A 19,237-nucleotide genomic window follows, 5' to 3' on the forward strand; every position below is an offset into this window, starting at 1 on the left:
GCCTCTGTGGCTGGGATGAGGCATGGCCTTAGGTTAGCAGAAATGCAATAAGATATCAAATTAGTTGGGGCTCTGTGTCCTTTTTGAAATCACTGGGAGAATTGTGATGCGCCAGGGTGCAGAGTGCTATTCTTCCTATCTCTTAGCACCATTGTGCCGGGGTGAACAAAGCCAAGAGGTGTAATTTAAAGGTGCTGTGACCTCCCATGAGCAGCTCTCCCCATTGTGAGGCCGGTTTTGTTTTCTGTATGTGTTTTTTTTCTCCACTGAAATCTCCTGATCATAAATATGCATGAATAAAAGAGCCAGGGGAGAGGAGGGGAGGGGGAAGGGGGCTCATAACCAGCTTGGATAAAGTCCTTTTCTAAATTTTCCACTCTCAGCTTCCTGACGTCGAATGAAATAAGGGACCACACCACCGGATTAGCTCAGCCGGAGTTCCTATTTCCAATTGTAAAAGCAGAACCCTGGCATCATAACAATCATTATAATTATCACTTGCAGAGGGGTCTTATCATATAACAGCTTCTTTTTATTCGGGATGGAGTGGGACTAAAGGGGGCTGGGGGAGATAATTCCAACCGCAGGGGTTTGCGTCTTCATTCATCACTTTCCAAACAAGCCAGTGGAAAATTGAGGTCCCTGAGCAATTTACAGATTACAGCTCTCTCCTGGTACAGGGACGTGTGTGCACACACAGGCCCGCTGCACACATCCCACACAGACCAGGTACGCTGTGGGTGACCGTCAGAAAGAGGGATAAAAAAGCTCCCCCCGCCCTGCTTTTCTGCTCCAAACTCAGGCAGAAACGGACGTAACCTTCCCTTTTAAGCCTAGCAACTCCAGCCTGGCCGCACAGCTCCTCCTGGATTAATCTTTCTTTTTTTTGGCTCAGTGAATTGTGGTCAAGGCCATTGTAACGTGAGTGCTGCCGGGGCGCGGATTGGCTGGAGGAGGCTCAGAGAGGCCCCTTTTCACAGGGGACTAATTGCTTTAGACCACCAGTATTTGGGAGCTACAGATGTCTTCCTTAATTTGCCTAGAGAGCACAATCGGCCCCATCTGTTGCATTTTTTTCCCCCCTCTGTCTCTCAAGTCGCCTTCTTCCCCCTGTCTGCAAAGGCCTAAATTGAAAACTCATCAAAAAGTAATACAAGAGCAGTTTGGCTGGGAAGCTGCTGCCGTGGGGCTTTGCCTTTAATAAAGGCCCCCCTGCTACTTTTACACATGGGTTGGGGAGCAGAGAAAGGAGGAGGAGGAAAGCAGAAACAACCTAGAAGGAGGAGAAAAAAAGCTAAAAACTAACAGCCAGATGGGATATTTGGAGGCTGGATAATTTGATGTGTCATGGCTGGAGGAGAACAAGGGGCAGCCCCTTGTTTTCCGTGTGTACACACAACAAAATAGATGACTTCTAGAGATGGGAAGGGAGAGGAGCCGGGGGCCGGCTGGGGGATCTGCACATCCCGGTGTCGCTGGCGTGGGCAGCAGTCAGTGCCCTGCAGTTCATGACTTCCCCAGCGCACACCTCCAGGAACACAGGGAGATGGACAAGGGTCAGAAGAAGGGAAGGGGGAAGAGGAGTGATGAGCCTTTGCCCTTCTGCAAAGACAGAAAGTTGTCTTGGCCTGGAGTTGTCTTGGAGCATTTGTAGGCTGTGGACTGGGGATGCTGCTCTGCACCTACCCATACCAAGAAATCAGAAGAGGGTGTTGCTTTCTTCTTGCTTGGTCAGTGCTTCATCTCACACCCAGCTCTAGGCAGAAAGAGAGGACAAGCCTAAAAAACACTTAAAATATGAATTGGAAAGTTTGTGGGGAAAAATATATGTCATTTTTCTTCAAAATTCCCATCTTGGCCATCTCAGGACGCACAGAGAGAGCATCATAAACCCCCACACTGCTTAATGCAAGTAGAAATGGTGTTTCCTTCTGGCAAATTTAGAGCTGGTGCTCTGTGGGGACATGGTGAAGTCACCAGCCACCCCTGACCTGGTGTGTGCTTGGTCTCTGCCCCTGCAAAAAGAAGTAGATCTGCTCACAGGCTATCTGGGAGAGAGTAAATGTTCCCCCATCAGTGACATGAGTCAGGTGGGAATTTAAATCTCCTAGTCCCAGCCTGATGACACCTGAAAGCAACTGCCTGGGCTTGAAGGAACAGCCTGTTTCAGCTCACCTGTGATTTATTTCACAGAATCATTGAACCACGGAAAGGTTAGGGCTTGAAGGGACATAAAAGATCATCTAGTCTCAGGACCCCACCCATGGGCAAACATTAGACTATTTAGCACAGATTTTTCTCTACTTTCCTCTCTTGCCTTAAAATAACTTTTTGGTGAGATAAGTCTAAGGGAATGTGGCAGGCTGGTTGTATGCTTGCCTGTATGCTAAAAGAGAAGTTTTCCAGTGATGGAGAAAGCCCCACACCTCCTCCTTCCACCCAGCCAGTGCCTGTTGGCTGCCCCAGTGCCTGCTTTGCCAGGGATGGCTGCTGCAGGGGCAGCAAACGTTTTGGTCACCCTGTGCAGAGGAAGGCAGGGAGCTGCCCGTGCAGGCAGCCCAGTGTGTGGCAGCTGTGCAGGTGAGAGGTGCTTCCTTTCTGGGCTCTGTCCTGAAACCTGAGCCCAGGTGCCAGTGCTATTGCCATCAGCACTTGATCAATCATTCCCATTTCCTGTCTGCTCATCAGGCATCTCCCCCTGAGTCCTTGGAAAGCTTTTGTTTAGATGTCCAGTTAGGGAAGGAAGAAAATGTCCATTTATCTTGAAGGACCCTCTGAAAACAATGTGAAAGAAATCACGGCAGAAGTTTGGTGCTACTGCTGGGAGTCCTGCAAGGAGCAGTCTGTGGGCTTGGGAGCCGTGGGATGGAGCCAGCAGCTCCCATTCTGCTGCAGGATAGCTTCCAGCCAGTGCCAACACCTATTCCCAATTTGCTTACACTATCAGCAGCTTCTTTGTAGCAGAGGTTTCCTAAAGAGAAGGGAAAACAGTGCTACACTGGCAGCTGTGAGGTGGAGGCATGGGAAAAGGTGCTTTCACTGCTGGATTGTGGGATCCACAAAGCACCCCACAGCCCCTGGGCTGGGCAGAGATGGGGAATGGGAGAGCTGCAAGGGCACTAGTAGCTGGTTTCTATGCACTGCCATTCTGCTTGGGAGTGAGGAAATTCTCCCCCCGGGGAATACTGAAGGTTTATCTGTCTCATTGGGCTGAATGAGGTCCCAGGTCCCCTTCAGTGCTGAGGAGTTCTTGGAGAAGTAACACCACAAGCAGCCTTTATTGCTGTCCTGACTTTTCTTTCCTTATTGCTTTGTTTATTGCTTTTTGCTTTCCCTTGGATACCCCTGTTTAAAAAACATGTAATTATTGCCTCTCCTAAAGGAAAAAAAAAAAAAAAAGTCAGTTTATCAAACTGGGAAAGTCTGGAAGCATTGGTGAAGAACAAAGACTGAAGTACTGGGGCTTCAGAGCCCAGGCTGTGTCCCAGGAGTGGAACCTCAGATTTAAAACCCACAAGCACAGCTCTGTGCTGGGGCTGATCACTTCCCAGGGCAGCCTTCTCCTTGGGGAGAAGGTGTGAATGGCTTCCTTGAATAAGTCACTGGATAGCCTTGGCCAGTCTCAGGCTGGCTGCTACTTCCTGCTGGCTGTTGCTGTCTCACTACTCAAAAACCGGATACTCTGTTGTGACATTTGTTTTTCCCCTGATGCATGTCAGAAAGTAAAACAGCTGTGTGCAGGCCAGCTGTGCCGGTGGGGAGCAGAGATGCTGCAGGCTGTGGGTGAGAGGAGAGAGAGCCAGGCTGGTGGGCACCCCTCTTGTCTGGCTGTGTTTCCTGTAAGGCTTAACATAAGGATCAGCAGTTGAAAACTCTCAGAAGGAATATGGCAATGATAAAAGGGAGCTCTGGTTCTTGTTGTCGAGGCAGCCCAGAAACTGTTGAAGAGGCACTGGAAAAGCCATTGAGCTTTTGTCTAATAACTTCTGTGATAATAATTAGCTCAGCCAAAGGAGATTTTAAAGGGGCTTTAAAGTTCTTGTTCAGTGGCTTGAAAGAAAAAAGGCAACCAGAGTCTCTTCTCATCTGAACATCAATGTGAATCCCACAAAATCCCATTATTCCTCTTTTATATAAGCAGTTTGATCAGTTCAGCCTTTTCCCTCCCCAAGGCAACAACTTTCCCCCTTTGTACATGTTTTCCCCTCAAAATCTGAGCACCTCACTGTGTACACACACCATGCCCAGAGCCCAACCCTTGCAAGTGGCACTGGCTTGCTGCCCCCATCATGTGAGAAAATGAACAGGTGGAGGTAGAGGAGGGAAATCTGCCTGCAAGAGCACCTGCATCCACCAGGATATTTTACTTAAAAGAAGAAAGAATTTGATACATATAAAAGCAAAATGCCCTCAGACTTTGCTTTAGCACCTGATGTTTGGAGACAAAACCAGATGGTCCAAAACTCACATCTACATCCAGAGCTAAGTGTTTGCAGTGGAAGTTAAAATTCTGCTAAAAATCAATGATTTGTGTATTTTTTAAGGGAGCCAGCTATGGAGGAGTGGAAGAAGAAATGCTGACGCCAGCCCAGATCTGTTGAGCAGAGACCTGTCAGTGCTTTGCATCTGCTGGAGACCTTCTACATGTCCCCTTCCCAGGCTGACTGAGATTCAGAGCAGCTGTATTTACTATCTGTATCTACTGGGAACATGCCAGGTTGGATGCACTCAAAGACAGGAACTTAGAGACAATTTGCTGCTCTTTGAACTCACAGGGGACACTAAGGCACCTTCCTCAGGAAAAATCAGTAAATATGGAAAGATTCACAAGACCCAAAAGCTCTACCAGTACAACCAGGGGTGGGGTATTTCAGCAAGTTTTGATGCAAGAGAAGGGGTGGGGATGGAGGCTGACCTCCAGTTGCTATATGAAGCACATCCCCATGGCAGCTGTTTTCCCTTGTGACTGAACAGGAGCTGAGTATATCCCTCCCATGCAGGTTGGACAGAGCTTTGGACAGAAATATGGAGGCTAAAGAGGCTGTGAGAAGGGCTGGCACATGTCACAGTGCCCAAAACGTTTTGCTGGGTTTGGAACTGGTGCTCTGCATTCCCCAGTGTGTGCAGAGCCCCAGACAAGCTGCAGTCCTGATGGCCAAGGAGTCTTCCTCGGTTTAATACCAACGCAAAGCACAACAGTTTGGAGCTGAGCAATACCCCCTCCAGTGTGGAATACAATCTCTCGCCAGGCTGGAGTGGCTCGTGTTGCAATGCCTCAAGAAACAGTGAGTTCAAATACAAACAAACCCCATTTTCTTTGCAAAATTTTCTCTTTTGAGTGGACTAGAAATGGCATTGAACTGAAGGCAAGTTTTGCTAGTAAAACATACTAATAAACTGCTTTGGAATCTCATAAACTGTGTTGTGTTTTTTAATGGGAAATAATAAAGGAGTCTAATAAAGTGTTGGTTTTTTAATGGCAATTTTTTAAGCGGCTGGAGCAGAGATCAGGAGTTCAGCCTCTTTCCTTGTTCTGTTTGTGGTATATTTATCTTCATGAAGAGAATGGTAGCAGGGGGATTTATTTTTCTGAATGAATGTCTCTAAGCCCCTCATACCTCCAGGGCTTATAGTAAGGTTGGATCCAATGACAGGAGAGTCAACATTATAAGCCCTTAGAGAGGGCTGAGTGCCTTGTAGATAGTCTCAAGTGGATGCGCTTTCAGCGTGCCGTTACCCCGGCTTACATTAGCGGCTGAAGAGACTTTGTCTGTCCCCGATGCCCTCGGGTGACCCGCGACCCCTGCGACTTCGCTCTGCCGAGATCTGACGCTCGCGCGAGCCCCCGGCCGAGGAAATGGAGAGGTGCATTGTGCCGCGGAGAAAGAGCAACACAAACACAGGGTGTTCTCAAAGGAAACAAAAACCCAGTGGAAAAAAACCCTCCCCAAACTGGCAGCGAGGGGCAGCCGGGGAGAAAAGCGCAGGCACACGTGCTCTGGGCAAAGCCACCCCAGAAACTCACTGCCGGGGGGATCTGGAGCCAAGCTGGCTCCTTCTGTCGTGGGGTCTCGGCTGCATTCAGGAGTGGCTGAGCAAGCTGAAGTGGGGGAACGGAACATGGGTTTCCCTGTGGGTTCTGTATTTCTAAATATAAAAAGAAAATAGGCTGGGTTTGCATTTGAGGAGTGCTTTGGGGCAGAGATACAGTGTGGAAATTGTGTGCCATATCCAGATGTCCCAAAGGAAAGCAGCAGAGCTCAGCCCTGCTTGTGTCTCAGCAAAACACGCTGAAGTTTCAGTTGGAGTTTCAAATGTCAAAAAGGGGCTGGAGCAGACCAAGCTCCCGTGCTGTGCGGGATGCCAAGCCCTGACCTGATGTCTTAGAGAGTGTGGTCACCTATAGGTGGATCAGACGGCCAGGCTGGCACTGTCACTGGGTCTGGCACTATCCCAGGGGCAGGGGATGGCAGTGGGGGCAGGCAGGATCGCTCAGGGGTCTGTAAGCTGTTATGCACAGCCAGCACTTCACTTTGAACCGTTCTTAGTGTCCAAGAGAGGCCACCCTGCCCCAAGCAGTGGCTCCCTGCAGGGAGGGATGCTTGTGCAAACAGCCACGTCCCTCCAGGACCTTTGTGCCGGTTTAGGGTGTTGAGGGTCACCAGCCTGCCCCAAACCCATGCCCAGCTGCTGCTTTCTGCCTCACTGAGACAGCGACATCCTCATACAGCCCCTGGCTACTGCGCAGAGAGTGCCAGACCTGTCATAAATCAGAACCAGCAGTGACGGCATCGTGTTCCCATCTCCTCCTTTGAAATCTGGGCTTCCTCCACCTGTGCCATCCATCCCCACCGGCTTCAGCCCCTGCTCGGGTTCTGCGCTTTGCAGCATCTCTGAGAGAAGCAGGATGTGCTCCACGTACTGCCTCTGTGGCACCGACAGGGACAGGGATGGGGAGAAGGTGAGAGTGCGGCACCTTTTCATCACCTTAGAGAGGTGGGACATGCCCCCTCCCGGCCCACCCAGCGCATCCGAGCCTGGTCCATGCATGAGAGCATTTTCCAGATGCCAGTGTGTGTTTAAAGTTTAAAAAGATGAGCAGAAAAGCCCGTGTCATGGGTGCCCGAACTAGAAGGAGAATTTTGCCGTCATGAGGGAATGAATGTATTGTCCCCAGAGCTGGCCAAGTGGATTTGCATGCTTAATTCCCACTAAGCATTTTTGAAGGAGTAATCTGATAAAATCTTCAACCTGCTGATAGCATAAATTTCATCGTATGTCCCTCATAAAAGGGCAGTGGGACTTCCAGCTCCCAAACATACAGACCAGGAGATGTGGTCACCCGCCGTGACCCGGCTGGATCCATCTCAGGCCAGAAGCCAGCGCTCACCATGCGCCGGTGGGGAAAGATCAGTGCGGCTGGGCACAGACGGAGGAGAAGAAGACTTTTATCCCATTGTTTTTCCCTGTGATTAATCCATCTAAAGTGCTCCTCTGAGCGTAGCCAACGGCAGTGTAAGAAAGAAGCAGTTTGAGCTTTGTGGGGCTTTTCTCTTCTCCTTTTCTCCCCCCTTTCCAAGTGTGCTTTACAAACATCCTCCCCGCTCGCCCTCTGTATTTGCAAAACCGTCTCCTTCTGCCCATGGCTCCTGATGAAGTCCTTGCAGAGCTCCTTGTCCACCTCCAGTCTTTTCAGCACGTATTCAAATTAACCCTTTTGTCCCATTCACACCCCCTTTCTTTGGCGGATATTGTGGCTTTGCCAGCAGCGATCCTGCAGCGGCTATTCTAATGTAAGTGCATTCTGGCAATGCCTTGAGAACCTGATCAAGATCATCCCACAATCCCTCCAAATTACAAAATGTTTACTATCATTCACCTTCCTGCAGCTTTATTTCGTGGGCTTTCTTCAAGGAGCGAGTGGGACGTGTGTGTTGCCAGAAGATGCCCCTTCACGTCTCCAGCTGATCACCTCAATGGGACCAGAGTCAAATGGTCAAGGCCATATGCGTATGAAAGCCTGGGCTGTGCTGCCAGCTATTCTCTCTAGCTCTGCATGGATTTCACACTTTCTATCCTGTTAGGATGCCTACCATTTACTTTAGCGTTGATTTTTTTATTCCATTTCTACGTCCTGTGTCATCTGGATTTAATCTAGTTAGCAGATTTTATGCCTAAAATTGCATTGTTAAAGGGAATTGTTTAAATGGGGACCGGTGGAGAACCCTGAAACCCTTGAAACAGGGGTATCCCCCCTCCTAACGCCAGCCACACATACCTCGACTGCTGCGGCCCTTGGCTTGGTGCGAGGGGCTTGGAGGTGGCTTTGCTTTCTTGAAAGCATCCATTGCTATTTTCAGAAGCACAAACAGATGCAAATGTCTCTGCAAACATTGCACAATGAGATGCAGGGAGAGGACAGCCTTTCAAAATCTCTGAATAGCCCTTCAAAGCAAGTCTAATTAGGGTAAGTAGAGGTAATAGGCCTACTTGCGTTTTTTACACTCGAATTTTTCCTCCCTCAAAGCCTGCAAGGCTCTTTTTCCCCTGTGGCTGGGGGGTGGTGGTGGTATATACCCTCTCCCATTTGTTTGCGCTAACAAATGTAGAGATGAAAAGAAGGGGGAGAGGTAGAAAGCGAGGGGGGGGGGAGTAGAAAAATCAATCATTTGAAAAGTCTTCTCTGTTAGTTTTTTTGGTGGCTTTTCCTGGTGAGATAGATAGCGGCAGAGCACGCAGCATCCTGGCTGGGGCCGGGTGTGGGGCAGGCACCAAAGCAGAGCCTGCAGCTCGTGTCATGTGGAACTTCAGTAAGTGAAAAAGAAAAGCAGAAGGTATGGGCTGAATACTTGGGTAAATCAGTAATAGAGCTAAAGGGCATATGCCTGTAGGGAATATGTTGGCATAAAAGAGCTTTAAGAGGGGCCATTCATACTGACAAAGGGAGATTTGAATTGCTGCCTTCACAATAGCATGAAAGGATGGGCTTGGGGTGTTCTGAAACAAAGTGGAAATCATACTGCCCTGAACGGCTCTAATAAGCTTTTAACTATTTTACATTATGGCATTACCTCTTTTTTTTTTTTTCCCCTTCTTCTTGTGAGCCGAGTGCCAGCCCCACTTAGAAGTGTGATTTATACTTTTTTCTTCATGGTAACTTTGGAGGAAAATAGATGGGAACTGAAAGGCAGTAATTCAGCTTTTTCAAGACAAGGAGGGGGAAATGCCATCATTTCTGAACGTCCCAGAATCACACCAGTGCGCTGAGCTCCCTGACTGCCGCCGGCAGCACCCTCGCACGTCTGGGCCGGGGATGCCGGCTCACGACACCAACCACCCGCCTAATTGTGCTCATTAGCAGCCCTGCAATCAGGCAGATATCGCGGTGCACTAACACTCGGTTACTGCACCGTGCAACTTAGGTGGGCTTCAGCGTGCACTTCAAAACCCGCAGATATTGCTTGGCAACCACCCCAACTTTCGCCATCAGCAGAGGTTCAGCATCTCAGCCTATATTTGGGGGGACCCGGGGGGCTGCAGCTCCCACCTCTGGCCTGGGAAGGAGGCAGTTGCCTGGCCTGCGTGTCGGGAGCCGCGCTGGCTTTGTGTGCGCTGGGGCTCCCTCCCCGAGCTCCCCCCAGATGGTGCGATCGCACGACTGCACTGTTAAAATAGAGCTCGTATAGACAATTAGCCAATTACTCACTCTGTCATTGCACTTTCTTCTTGTAACTGAGATGCAAACTGGACTATGTCTTCTTTGGTAGCTTCATTCATTGGCAGCATTATTTAATGACACTTTTGTCAGCTTTGGGTCTGCCCAAAGATTTCTGAACGTAGCTTTATGAACCCAGAAAGGGCGCCCCGCGGAGTGAAAGCGGACTTTGAACCCACAGACGATGCTAAAGACAATGAATTTCCCAAAGTCAGGGAAAGAAATCCAGAGCATGGCTACCACAGGGTATGTGGCTCAGTCCCTCATTGTCAGCAGCAGTGGCTATTGGGGAGAATAGCCCAGTAGCCAAAGGGGCTTGAGCATGTGGATGTGTGCACCACTTTCTCTGCTTAGATATCTCAGGAAAAATATCACGGCAAGTGCTACTGGGTCTTTTTAAAGATGCAAAGGTTGAGCAGTTGGAACAGCTCTTTTGGACCAGATCACTCAAGAGCCAAAGCCACTAAGGCTGGCCAAAATTAAGTTTTGTTTCTTTAACAGCCCAGTCTCAGCCCAGTTTAGCTTCAGCACAGCTGTGCAGAGCCACAGCCCCAGAACTAACACAGTGGAAATGGTAAGAGAGAGAGGTTTGGTTTGGGCATTTTTCAGGGAATAACAAATACTTGCCTACTCTCCAATGAAGAAAGCTCCATCATTTTGCATATATTTATTTGAAATGGGACAATGCTTTTATCATCCATAACTTTTTGGCAACAAGCATAATTAGTGGCTCTTACCTCTGAAGTTCAAGCCCATACAGATGCAGGGATGGCTCCTGGGTTATCTTTAAGAAAGAAGGAAAGAAGAGGAGAGAGCTAGAGCTAGAGCTAGAGCTAGAGCTAGAGCTAGAGCTAGAGCTAGAGCTAGAGCTAGAGCGAGGAAGGAAGGAAGGAAGGAAGGAAGGAAGGAAGGAAGGAAGGAAGGAAGGAAGGAAGGAAGGAAGGAAGGAAGGAAGGAAGGAAGGAAGGAAGGAAGGAAGGAAGAATTCTCATCTGTTTTCTTCTTGAGCACAGAGTTGCTGTGAGATTTATCTGTGAATCCTCCAAGCTGGATTAGAGTGAGGCATGCACTGGACATACACACTCCCACTCCATTTCGGGGTGTGGACAGTCACCATAACCTTCCCTCAGCTGATGATTCCCTTCCCAGTATCCCAGGTGGCTCCCTGCATCTCCCGGCATCCCAACAAGTGCTTCCCGGGAGAGCAGTGCAGGTGACAGCCGTGCTGGTGACAGGTAGCCCAGACCTGCCTTCCCTGGGACCACGGACCTCATTAGCTGCCACTTGATTTATCAAGAGGGCATTATGGCTTTGGAAGCTGACATCTTTTTGGATTGCAAATGGGAGAGGAGGAAACTGTACCCTGTGAAAAGATTGATTAAATACTAATTAACCTCTTTTCTTAGATAATGAAAGCACTTCAGTGAGCTGGATAAACACGATGCGCATCAGTTGCTCTCCTGGTGAAGCAAGGGGTAATTGAGAGAGCAATATCCATTACTGGTGTTGTGACAGGAAGGGTTTTCCTTTCAGATTACAAAAGACTTGTTGCAGAAGAGATGGTACTCAAATTGGAAGGAAAAAAGATACCGTATTATTTTATCTCTGGAGTTAAATCCCTTCAGTTTGAATACTGCTACCAATGAAGCAGAGAAACTGCATTTATATCTAGGGATTGTCAAGTGAAAAAGTAAGAAAGTAAATCAAGGTCTTAGGCTTGGAAGGGAGGGATTGGCTCAGCTGCTTGTAGTTGCTGCTCCTTGCTGGCAAGGTCTCTAGCTTTTCTAGGGCCTGAGAAAAATAATGTAGAGATAAATATTGCCTATTTTCTGTGAGTCCCAGAGACCAAGCTGGAAAGCTACAGGGGAAGAGATGCTTCTTCTGGTCCATGTTAAATTTACATCTGAAGGCCATGTCCCATTCTTCCACACAGACAGCAGTCTTGCCTAGAAGGACATTGCTTCCTCCAAAGTGAATATTTTTAAAGGAGAAATCCAGGTGGGAAAGGACTGTTTAGGGTAGTTTGATCAACTTTTACACGCAAATAGTGATTTTCATTATTTCTGACCCTGTATTTGAGACTCTCTTATCTGTGCATTATCCTGAAGGTCAGCATGGGGAATCCAACATGAAATGGGAATTTTGTCTTCCTCCATTTAATTTGTAACATTTGCCTTCTCTGTTTGGCCTCATTTATCTAAACTGTTCATTGAGGGCGCCCAGATCTCTTGGTCCCTACAACAGAGACAGGGACATACTTCTAATTCCACAGTGTCCCTTGGCTGTGTGTCTCTTCTCCTGCCACCTCCAAAAGTGTACTAACACTATCTTAGGTTTGGGATTTTGTATTTTCATGTTTGCAAATGTTGTCTTTCTTCAGGCTTGTCATCTCAATGGAAGCTGCAAGCTGGAAAAGCAAGATGTTCTGCCTGGTTTGTGCTGGGGTATAGATGCCAGGTGCTGCCCTAGACTGTCCTGCTGGAGGTATTGCTGATTTTATAAAGATTGCTGACATCTGCCACGCAGAGAGGAGTAAACAAGTGGTTTGTTTGTAAAAATAAGTCAAATTAACTCCTACAGATGGAACTTAATCCATTATTTGTGCAACAAACCATTAAGGCCAGTAATCACCTTGGATTGCCATTAGACAGCTTTAAATGCTTTCCTAGAAGGCAATTTTGTGAAATCTTCACGTTAAAGAAAAAGATTATCCTGGAATGTGTAGAATGTAATAATCCAAGAAAGAGACAGTGAAGTCCTGAGGACTCTGCCAAATCCTTGTTTGGGAAATAGAGGCATCAGTCCCCGCGGATGCTTCAATTTGTAATTAAGTACATCTCACAAGCATGAAGGAAGAGTGGAAGGGAGGCCATGCACTGACACAGGCAGGTCCTTCTCTTTAGCACAATGAGTCTCTTGGATTGAAAGCAAGGGATCAGGGGGCTGAACAGTGCAACTAAATGAATGAGCTCAAGCAGGGATCGTAGTGAGACACTCAAAGCATTTGCTTTCCAATTTCTGTGTTAGGATGCCAAATTTCTGGACTTGATTTTGACATTTCCATTTGGCAGAGTGCATACAAGTCTGTGTCTGTGGACCATTGATTACTGTGGACTGACCTGTGAACTCCTGATTACTCAAAGAATAAAATTAAAAGTCTTGCTTCCACAAGTTTTTACTCTCTTCAGAGCTATGCTGTGTGCTCCATCCTACTGACCTTTGCAAAAATCCCACTGACCTTTGCCAAAGTCCTACTGGCAGTCAATGAGTAAAACAATGGGGTAGGAGCTGAGTGAGAAGAGTTTCTTGTGCTTGTGGAATCATACACGTGGCATGGAGAAGGGTGGCATCTCAGTCCCAACCTCTCTAATGAGATATATCATTTTCCTTTTCAAATGAGAAGAGTTTCATAAGATTTTCTGGCAGTAAGATGGGAGGTTCTAACAGACGCTTTGCCCAGTCAAATAGAGGCAAAAGTGGGAGACCTGAATAACAACGAGTGCTGTGCCATCAGCATTTCCACGCTGGCAGAGAAGAGCATTATCCATTGGGAAGAGTCTTTTCACTCTTGTCTAGTGGATCTTAAACTGGAAGAGTGACAAGTGAAAAATAATAGTGATGACAATGGAGGAGCATTGCTCGGCGTGTGGAGCCTTGGTCTCACCAGCAGTGCCTCTCGTGAGCCCTTTGCCATGTCCCTTGAGAGAACAGGAACCTCAGGATGGGGGGAAACCCCTGCTCCCAGGGGTTCCCAGGCTCTCCTTCACCCCCTCAGCTCAGCCTCTCGCTCCTCACTGCCCTGGGGATTAATAACAAGGCTGGGTCCCACAGGGCTTTTCAAGGGATCTGTTACTTCACCATGGCCCTGTGACATCTGTGGGGTCTTCAGCAGGTCTTCATAGAAACCATTAGGCTTTTTGGCTGAGGAGGAAGAGAGAACAGGGATTAGTTGTTCATGGGCACTGCTACAGGGCTACTGGGCATAAACCTGGTTCTAATGAGTCATTTAATTTGTTAATCTAGATTTAAATAGCTTCTAGCAATGTTATTTGAAGACCATACAAGTAAGAGGCAAAGTATCAGCTGAAAGTATTTATGCAGTATTTTTGCATCTCTGTTCTGCTCACATACAGTGCTGACAGTAAATCTGCTTGGTCCTTAGCAGTTCTGCTCCTCCAGATGACTTCTTTTAATTGCATGTGCCACCACCAAAAAAAAAAGCTCCTGAAAATTAGTTCTCACCTGCTTCTGCTCTGATAATCTCTAATTGAGCATTTGAGCTCCAGAGATCTGTAATTATAATATTAAGTTTCATGAGCTCAGATGTGGTAGTGCAGACTGTGTTTTTCAGATCATGTACAGAGTAAAATCAAAATCTATGACAGATTGAGGCCCAATAATGAAAATCCTTCTGAGGATGCTCTTGTTCATAACGAAACATTAAGCATCACTTGAGCCTTAACACGGTAAGTATGACAGTAAGTAGGGCACCACATGGCATTGAAACTACAGAAAATACTTGTTACCCAAAACCTGTAGAGAATATTGCATTTGCAGTTACTTGCTCACTTGTTGAGCACAGGTAATTCACAGATAATTTCCAGAGCTTCAAATCCGTTGGAAAAGGATGAAACAGAGTAGTTCCAGCTGCTGAGGGCCCTTCTCATCAGAGCACACAAGCATCTTGTAGTTGGTAGGGGAATGTTTCCCCACAGTAAATCCCAGCAGAGAGAAAGTGGGATAATCCCAGCTGTGTTTCAAGAAAGTCTGTGCTGGATGTCTCCCAGCCAGCAGGGATTCCCTATCAATGGAGCCATCTCAGACTTTCTCTCCTAACTAAAGGGGAATTAAGAGAGATCTAAGGACTTGCAGAACCTCTTGGCAGAGGGTCCCTAATGCTTGCATGCCCTGGAGGTGGCTGAATGGATCCAACAGGGCTAAAGTGTTACCAACACCTATCAGCAGACATATGAAAAAATGCACATACACACATGCAATGTGGTACCAGGATTAAAAATCAAGATTCTATTTCAGTTATTTCTGAAGTCAATAAGGATCTTGCCATTGATTTCAGTGGGACTGAGACTGTTGCCTATTTACAGATGTTTTTTACAACAGAACAATCTGGTATTTCCAAAAAACCCATTAATGCTTTCATCAGCCCTAGTTAATGCTTTCATCAGCCCTATTTAATTCATGTATTTCCCCCCCCCCCCCCCCCCCCCAGTACTAATACAAGGAGATAATTTTAGTGCAATTAAAAATAGCCTCCTGTTTCCAGCCGGGGAAGCCTGTTCCAATTCACCAAACTATTCTTTTGATAAAAATAAATACAAACCCCCTCGTTGTAACAAGGGTGCAGGTTGGTCCTGCAGCCTCTGAATATGGGCATTCCATCTGTCCCAGCGGCAGATTTGTTCAACTATGTCTGAACCTATCACCGCTCCGGGGAAAAACTGTTCTCTGACTCATGTTAATGTATGAATCTAATTGTGTCCTCACGCAATTTGCAGCTTTCGTTGCCCATTAGGAACACTAACATCATACACTGAGTCCTGCTAGATGTATGGTCTTTATATACTGCATAATGTTCACAGATCTCTGCTGGCAGCTAAGAAAACACAAAAGAATAGAGGATATTTTGAAGTTTTGTGGAGCTTTTTTTTTCTTCTTTGAGATTGAAGTCCAGTGTCTTGGGACCCAGTGACTTTAGATGACCTTCCGCCTCCATGGACTGTACTAAATTTCAGCCCCTGGAGGCTCCTGCATACAAAACCTCCTGGCTTTCAAGGGCAGGTGCAAGCAAAGCTTCACTGCGTCACAGATTAAGACCTGTTACTGCCAGAATTAAATTTCAAAAATCTCTTTTATTTAACATGACATCATTAAGGAACTGCCCAACACTGGTTGACGGTGTCTTTAATTAATATAAGTATTATGCTACTATTAGGACTTCAAAAAAAATAACACTTTCCAGCATTTATAGTTACTGAGAAGCAGAGGTGGATGTGTGTCTGTATGGACATGCATATGAAAAGTGTGTCAAAGAAATATTTATCTACATTGCAGGCTCAGGCACTCACAAAGGAGGAAATACTGACACTGAAGCTCTGTGCAAACTTAATTCAGCTCTTCTCTCTCTAATTTTTGTGACAATTGTATGATCCCAAATTATGTTTTTGATAATACCTCCACCTTCTTCCCACAGGAGGGTTAACTTTCAGGCAGAGTTTTTGCCTGTGTGATGAACAGCTTCCCAGTGTTCTGTCTGATGCTTTCAGTGTTTGCCCTCTCCTTTTTCCCCACACCATGTATGATCATGTCCTAAAGAATTCCTTCCTGGGCTTTTACTGCAGCCCTGAGCATCTGAGTGCTTTGAAAGCTCTGCATAATTAAATGCTTAAATTCACTGATGAGGGGATGGTGGTATCCCAATTTTACAGATGGGAAACTGAGGCACAGAAAAATGAAAGTCAATTCATTCCATAATCCGTGCCAGTCCCATCAGAGATCTGATTTATTTGGGTTTGTACAACACTGTCTCTCCATCTTTCCCCACAAACTCTCTGCTAACTGCAGTACAGTTCCAATTCACCCATGTTTGCAGACGGCTGCAGAGACATGTCTTAGCTGCCTCATTTGCCCCATAAAACAAGGCAAAGAGGATAAAACTTGCTTTTAAGGGTCTGTGTGCCCAGTGCAATATGGGAACATTGAGCAACGCTAAAGAGAGACAGGATGGAGTCAGGAAGAATAGAAGGTAAGATTTCGGGGTCAGAGGGCTCCCCCATTGCACACAATTGCAGGAGAAAGAAAAGTTTGGGATTTTGCGATGGTGAAGCAGATTTCCTGGTGATGAGGGTGCTCTTGACGCCCTCAATCTCTGAGTGCCAGAGCTGTGCCACAGCTGGTGCTGAGACCATGAGATGGCACCTTTGGCCACTCTTTTTCCTTTCCCTGCCTGTGAGTGAACTGGGAGAGCCTCCGTCGCACCTTAGGCCTTGAGGAAAAGAGGCAGCTCATGCCAGTCACGTTCTGCCTGTGTCACAGGTTCGGGGAAAGTTACAAGCTCTGTACCCTGCTCAGGAGTTCAGCACCTTCTCCTTGCCCCAAAGCTCCTGACACCTTGCAGCTCCAGCTGTGAACAGCGGCAAGGACAGCCTGAAACACCGGCACTGCTGGCGTCACCACTCTGCCCCTGTTCTCTGCCTGCATCTCCTCAACGGGGCTCTAATCCCCTCTCCGGGACACTTGGGGGCCAGCAGATGTTTGCAGGTAGCCGCGTGTGCCTGTGGCCAGTGGGGCGTCAGAAGTGCTGGCTGCTGCCTTGGGGTGATCCCTTCCCTTCCGCCCTCGCCTCCTTCTGAGGAATGAGCCCCTCGAGTTCAAGAAACAAAACTCCGAGGCGCTGCCAAAATTCAGTACAAACGTTAAAAATTTTATTTACAGGGCAAAGTACGATTTCTTAAAAAAACCCAAACCAAAACAAAACCCCCACTTTGATAAGAGGTATAATAATAGAATAAAGCTCTTTATGTACAAAAATACAATTTTCATATGAATGAACATCTTGAATAAATTAAACCGTTCTCTGGTCCAGTCGCTGAATACCCCGTGTCTGCTCCCACTCTAAAGCAGGCCGGCCGCGCTGGGGGTCAGCATCTATAATGCATGAGCCTCTCCGCTGTCCGCCGGGTGCGGGGTCCCATCGGGGCCGGTGCTGGGACCCCCGGGAGGGGCTGAGCCGCCCCGGGGCAGGGCCGGGGAGACGCGCTGAGCCCCGCGCTGCGCCCCGGGCCGCATCGGCCCCTTAAGCCTTTTCATGGCATTGTCAGGGCGTTCAAACCAAATTTTCATGCTCGTTTTTCTTCGCTGGAGAGCTACAAATTGTAAAATTGACTTTTCACCTCGTCTGCGGCAGCAAATCTGTCGCTTTTCTTCTTCCCAGTTTTTCGGAGTAGAGCGGGAGGCGAGGTGGGGGTCGGGGGGAAGGGGCTGGGGGGAAGGAGAGTGATGAAAAGTGCAACGGGACGAGGCCCCCCCCTCACCCCCCCCTCCGCCGCCGGCCCTGGGCCGAGCGCCGGGCGGTGCGCGGGGGGCGCGGGGCGGTGCGCGCTAGCGGAGGGGCGCGCCCGGGCCGGCGGGCAGCCCGCGGAAGCCCCTTAGGCTGTCAGCGGGCGCATAAGCGCAGTCCTCGGAGGTGGCGGGGCTGCTGGGGCCGGAGGCGGAGGCGCAGAGCGAAGGGGCGGACGGGGAGGCGCTGGACAGCCAGGACCCCGCGTCGCTGCCGGGGCTGGGGGGCGCGGCGGCCCCGCGGAAGGCGGGGGGCGGCGGGAGGCACTGCTCGGCCAGGCGGAGGGTCTCGGAGAGGGCCCAGATGTAGTTGTAGGCGAAGCGCAGGGTCTCGATCTTGGTGAGCTTGGTGTCGTCGGGGAAGGTGGGCAGGACGCTGCGGAGCTCGTCCAGGGCGGCGTTGAGGTGGTGCATGCGGTTCCGCTCCCGGTCGTTGGCCTTGACCCGCCGGCTGCGCTTCAGCGTGTGCAGCAGCGCCTCGGTCCGCGCCCGCGCACGGCCGCGCCGTCTCCGCCGCTCCCGCGGAGCGCCGGGCTCCGCGCCGTCGCCGCTGCTGGGCGCCTCGGCGGGCATCCTGCGGGAGAGAAGCCGGAGCCCCGTCACTGCCAGGCGGGGCAGGGGAGGATGGAGCGGGGAGCGATGGGGAAGGTGCGAAGCTGCCGGGAAAGGGGTGGGGGGGAAGGGAAAAAAATAAATATAAGGAAGAGGATGGCGGTGCGGGTGCTTGGCAGGTGCCGGCGCTCCTGTACTCACATGGAAAGGCACTCCCGGGGATGCGGTTAAGCAATAACGGTATAAAAACACAGAGAGGAAAGAGCCGAGCCGGCCGCTCTAGGGAAAAGCAGGGGACACAGCGCTGGGAAAAAAAAAAAAAAAAAAAAAAAAAGCGGAAAAAAAGCCAAAGCCCGGGGAAAGGCGGGGCGGGGGGACACGCGACCGCGCGTGGCTTTGAAGTGCTGCGGGCTGCGATCCGCTCGTGTGAGCGGCGGCTTTGGCACACGACGGCGCGGCCGCCCGTTCTTATAGCGGCGGGCGGACAATGGCCCCGTGGCCGCCCCGCGGGGCCGCGCCGAGGCGGCAGGTCGGCCCCGTGCGCCGCGCCCTCCGGAGCGTGCCCGCAATTACCGCGGGCGGCCGCGCATCTGCCGCGCCCCCGGGGGACGGGGGAGAGGGGGGGGTCCCCCCCGCTTTGTCCCCCCCGTGTGCGGGGAGGGAGGCGGCAGGACAAAGCGGGGCAGGGGGGTCGCGGCTCAGCGCGGGGGTGGAGGGGTCACCGTCCCGCTCCGGCCGGAGGGGCTACAGCGTGAGTTTAAACCGCTGCGAGCAGGGGGTTTGGGGAAAGAAAAAGGTTAATCTGGATTTCCAGAGGATGAGCCGTGGATTATTCCCCAGCCAGATGCGGGCGGAAGATTTTGTCAGGTTTTCTTTGCACCTTGCGGTTTTTCTACA

At 49.3% G+C, this 19,237-nt stretch overlaps 1 protein-coding gene across 1 annotated transcript; it reads right to left on the reverse strand.

Annotated features, from left to right (window-relative positions):
• Positions 1-17,787: 17,787 nt before the first annotated feature.
• On the reverse strand, positions 17,788-18,914 carry NEUROG1 (neurogenin 1). Its single transcript, XM_068205401.1, has 2 exons — positions 18,542-18,914; positions 17,788-18,362 (listed from the first exon to the last, which is right to left on the reverse strand). Coding segments are annotated over exons 1-2 (534 nt in total). The 5' UTR covers positions 18,544-18,914; the 3' UTR covers positions 17,788-17,830.
• Between the last annotated feature and the right edge of the window lie 323 nt (positions 18,915-19,237).

This window comes from Anomalospiza imberbis, chromosome 15, assembly GCF_031753505.1.
Source record: "Anomalospiza imberbis isolate Cuckoo-Finch-1a 21T00152 chromosome 15, ASM3175350v1, whole genome shotgun sequence".
Lineage (NCBI taxonomy): Eukaryota > Metazoa > Chordata > Aves > Passeriformes > Viduidae > Anomalospiza > Anomalospiza imberbis.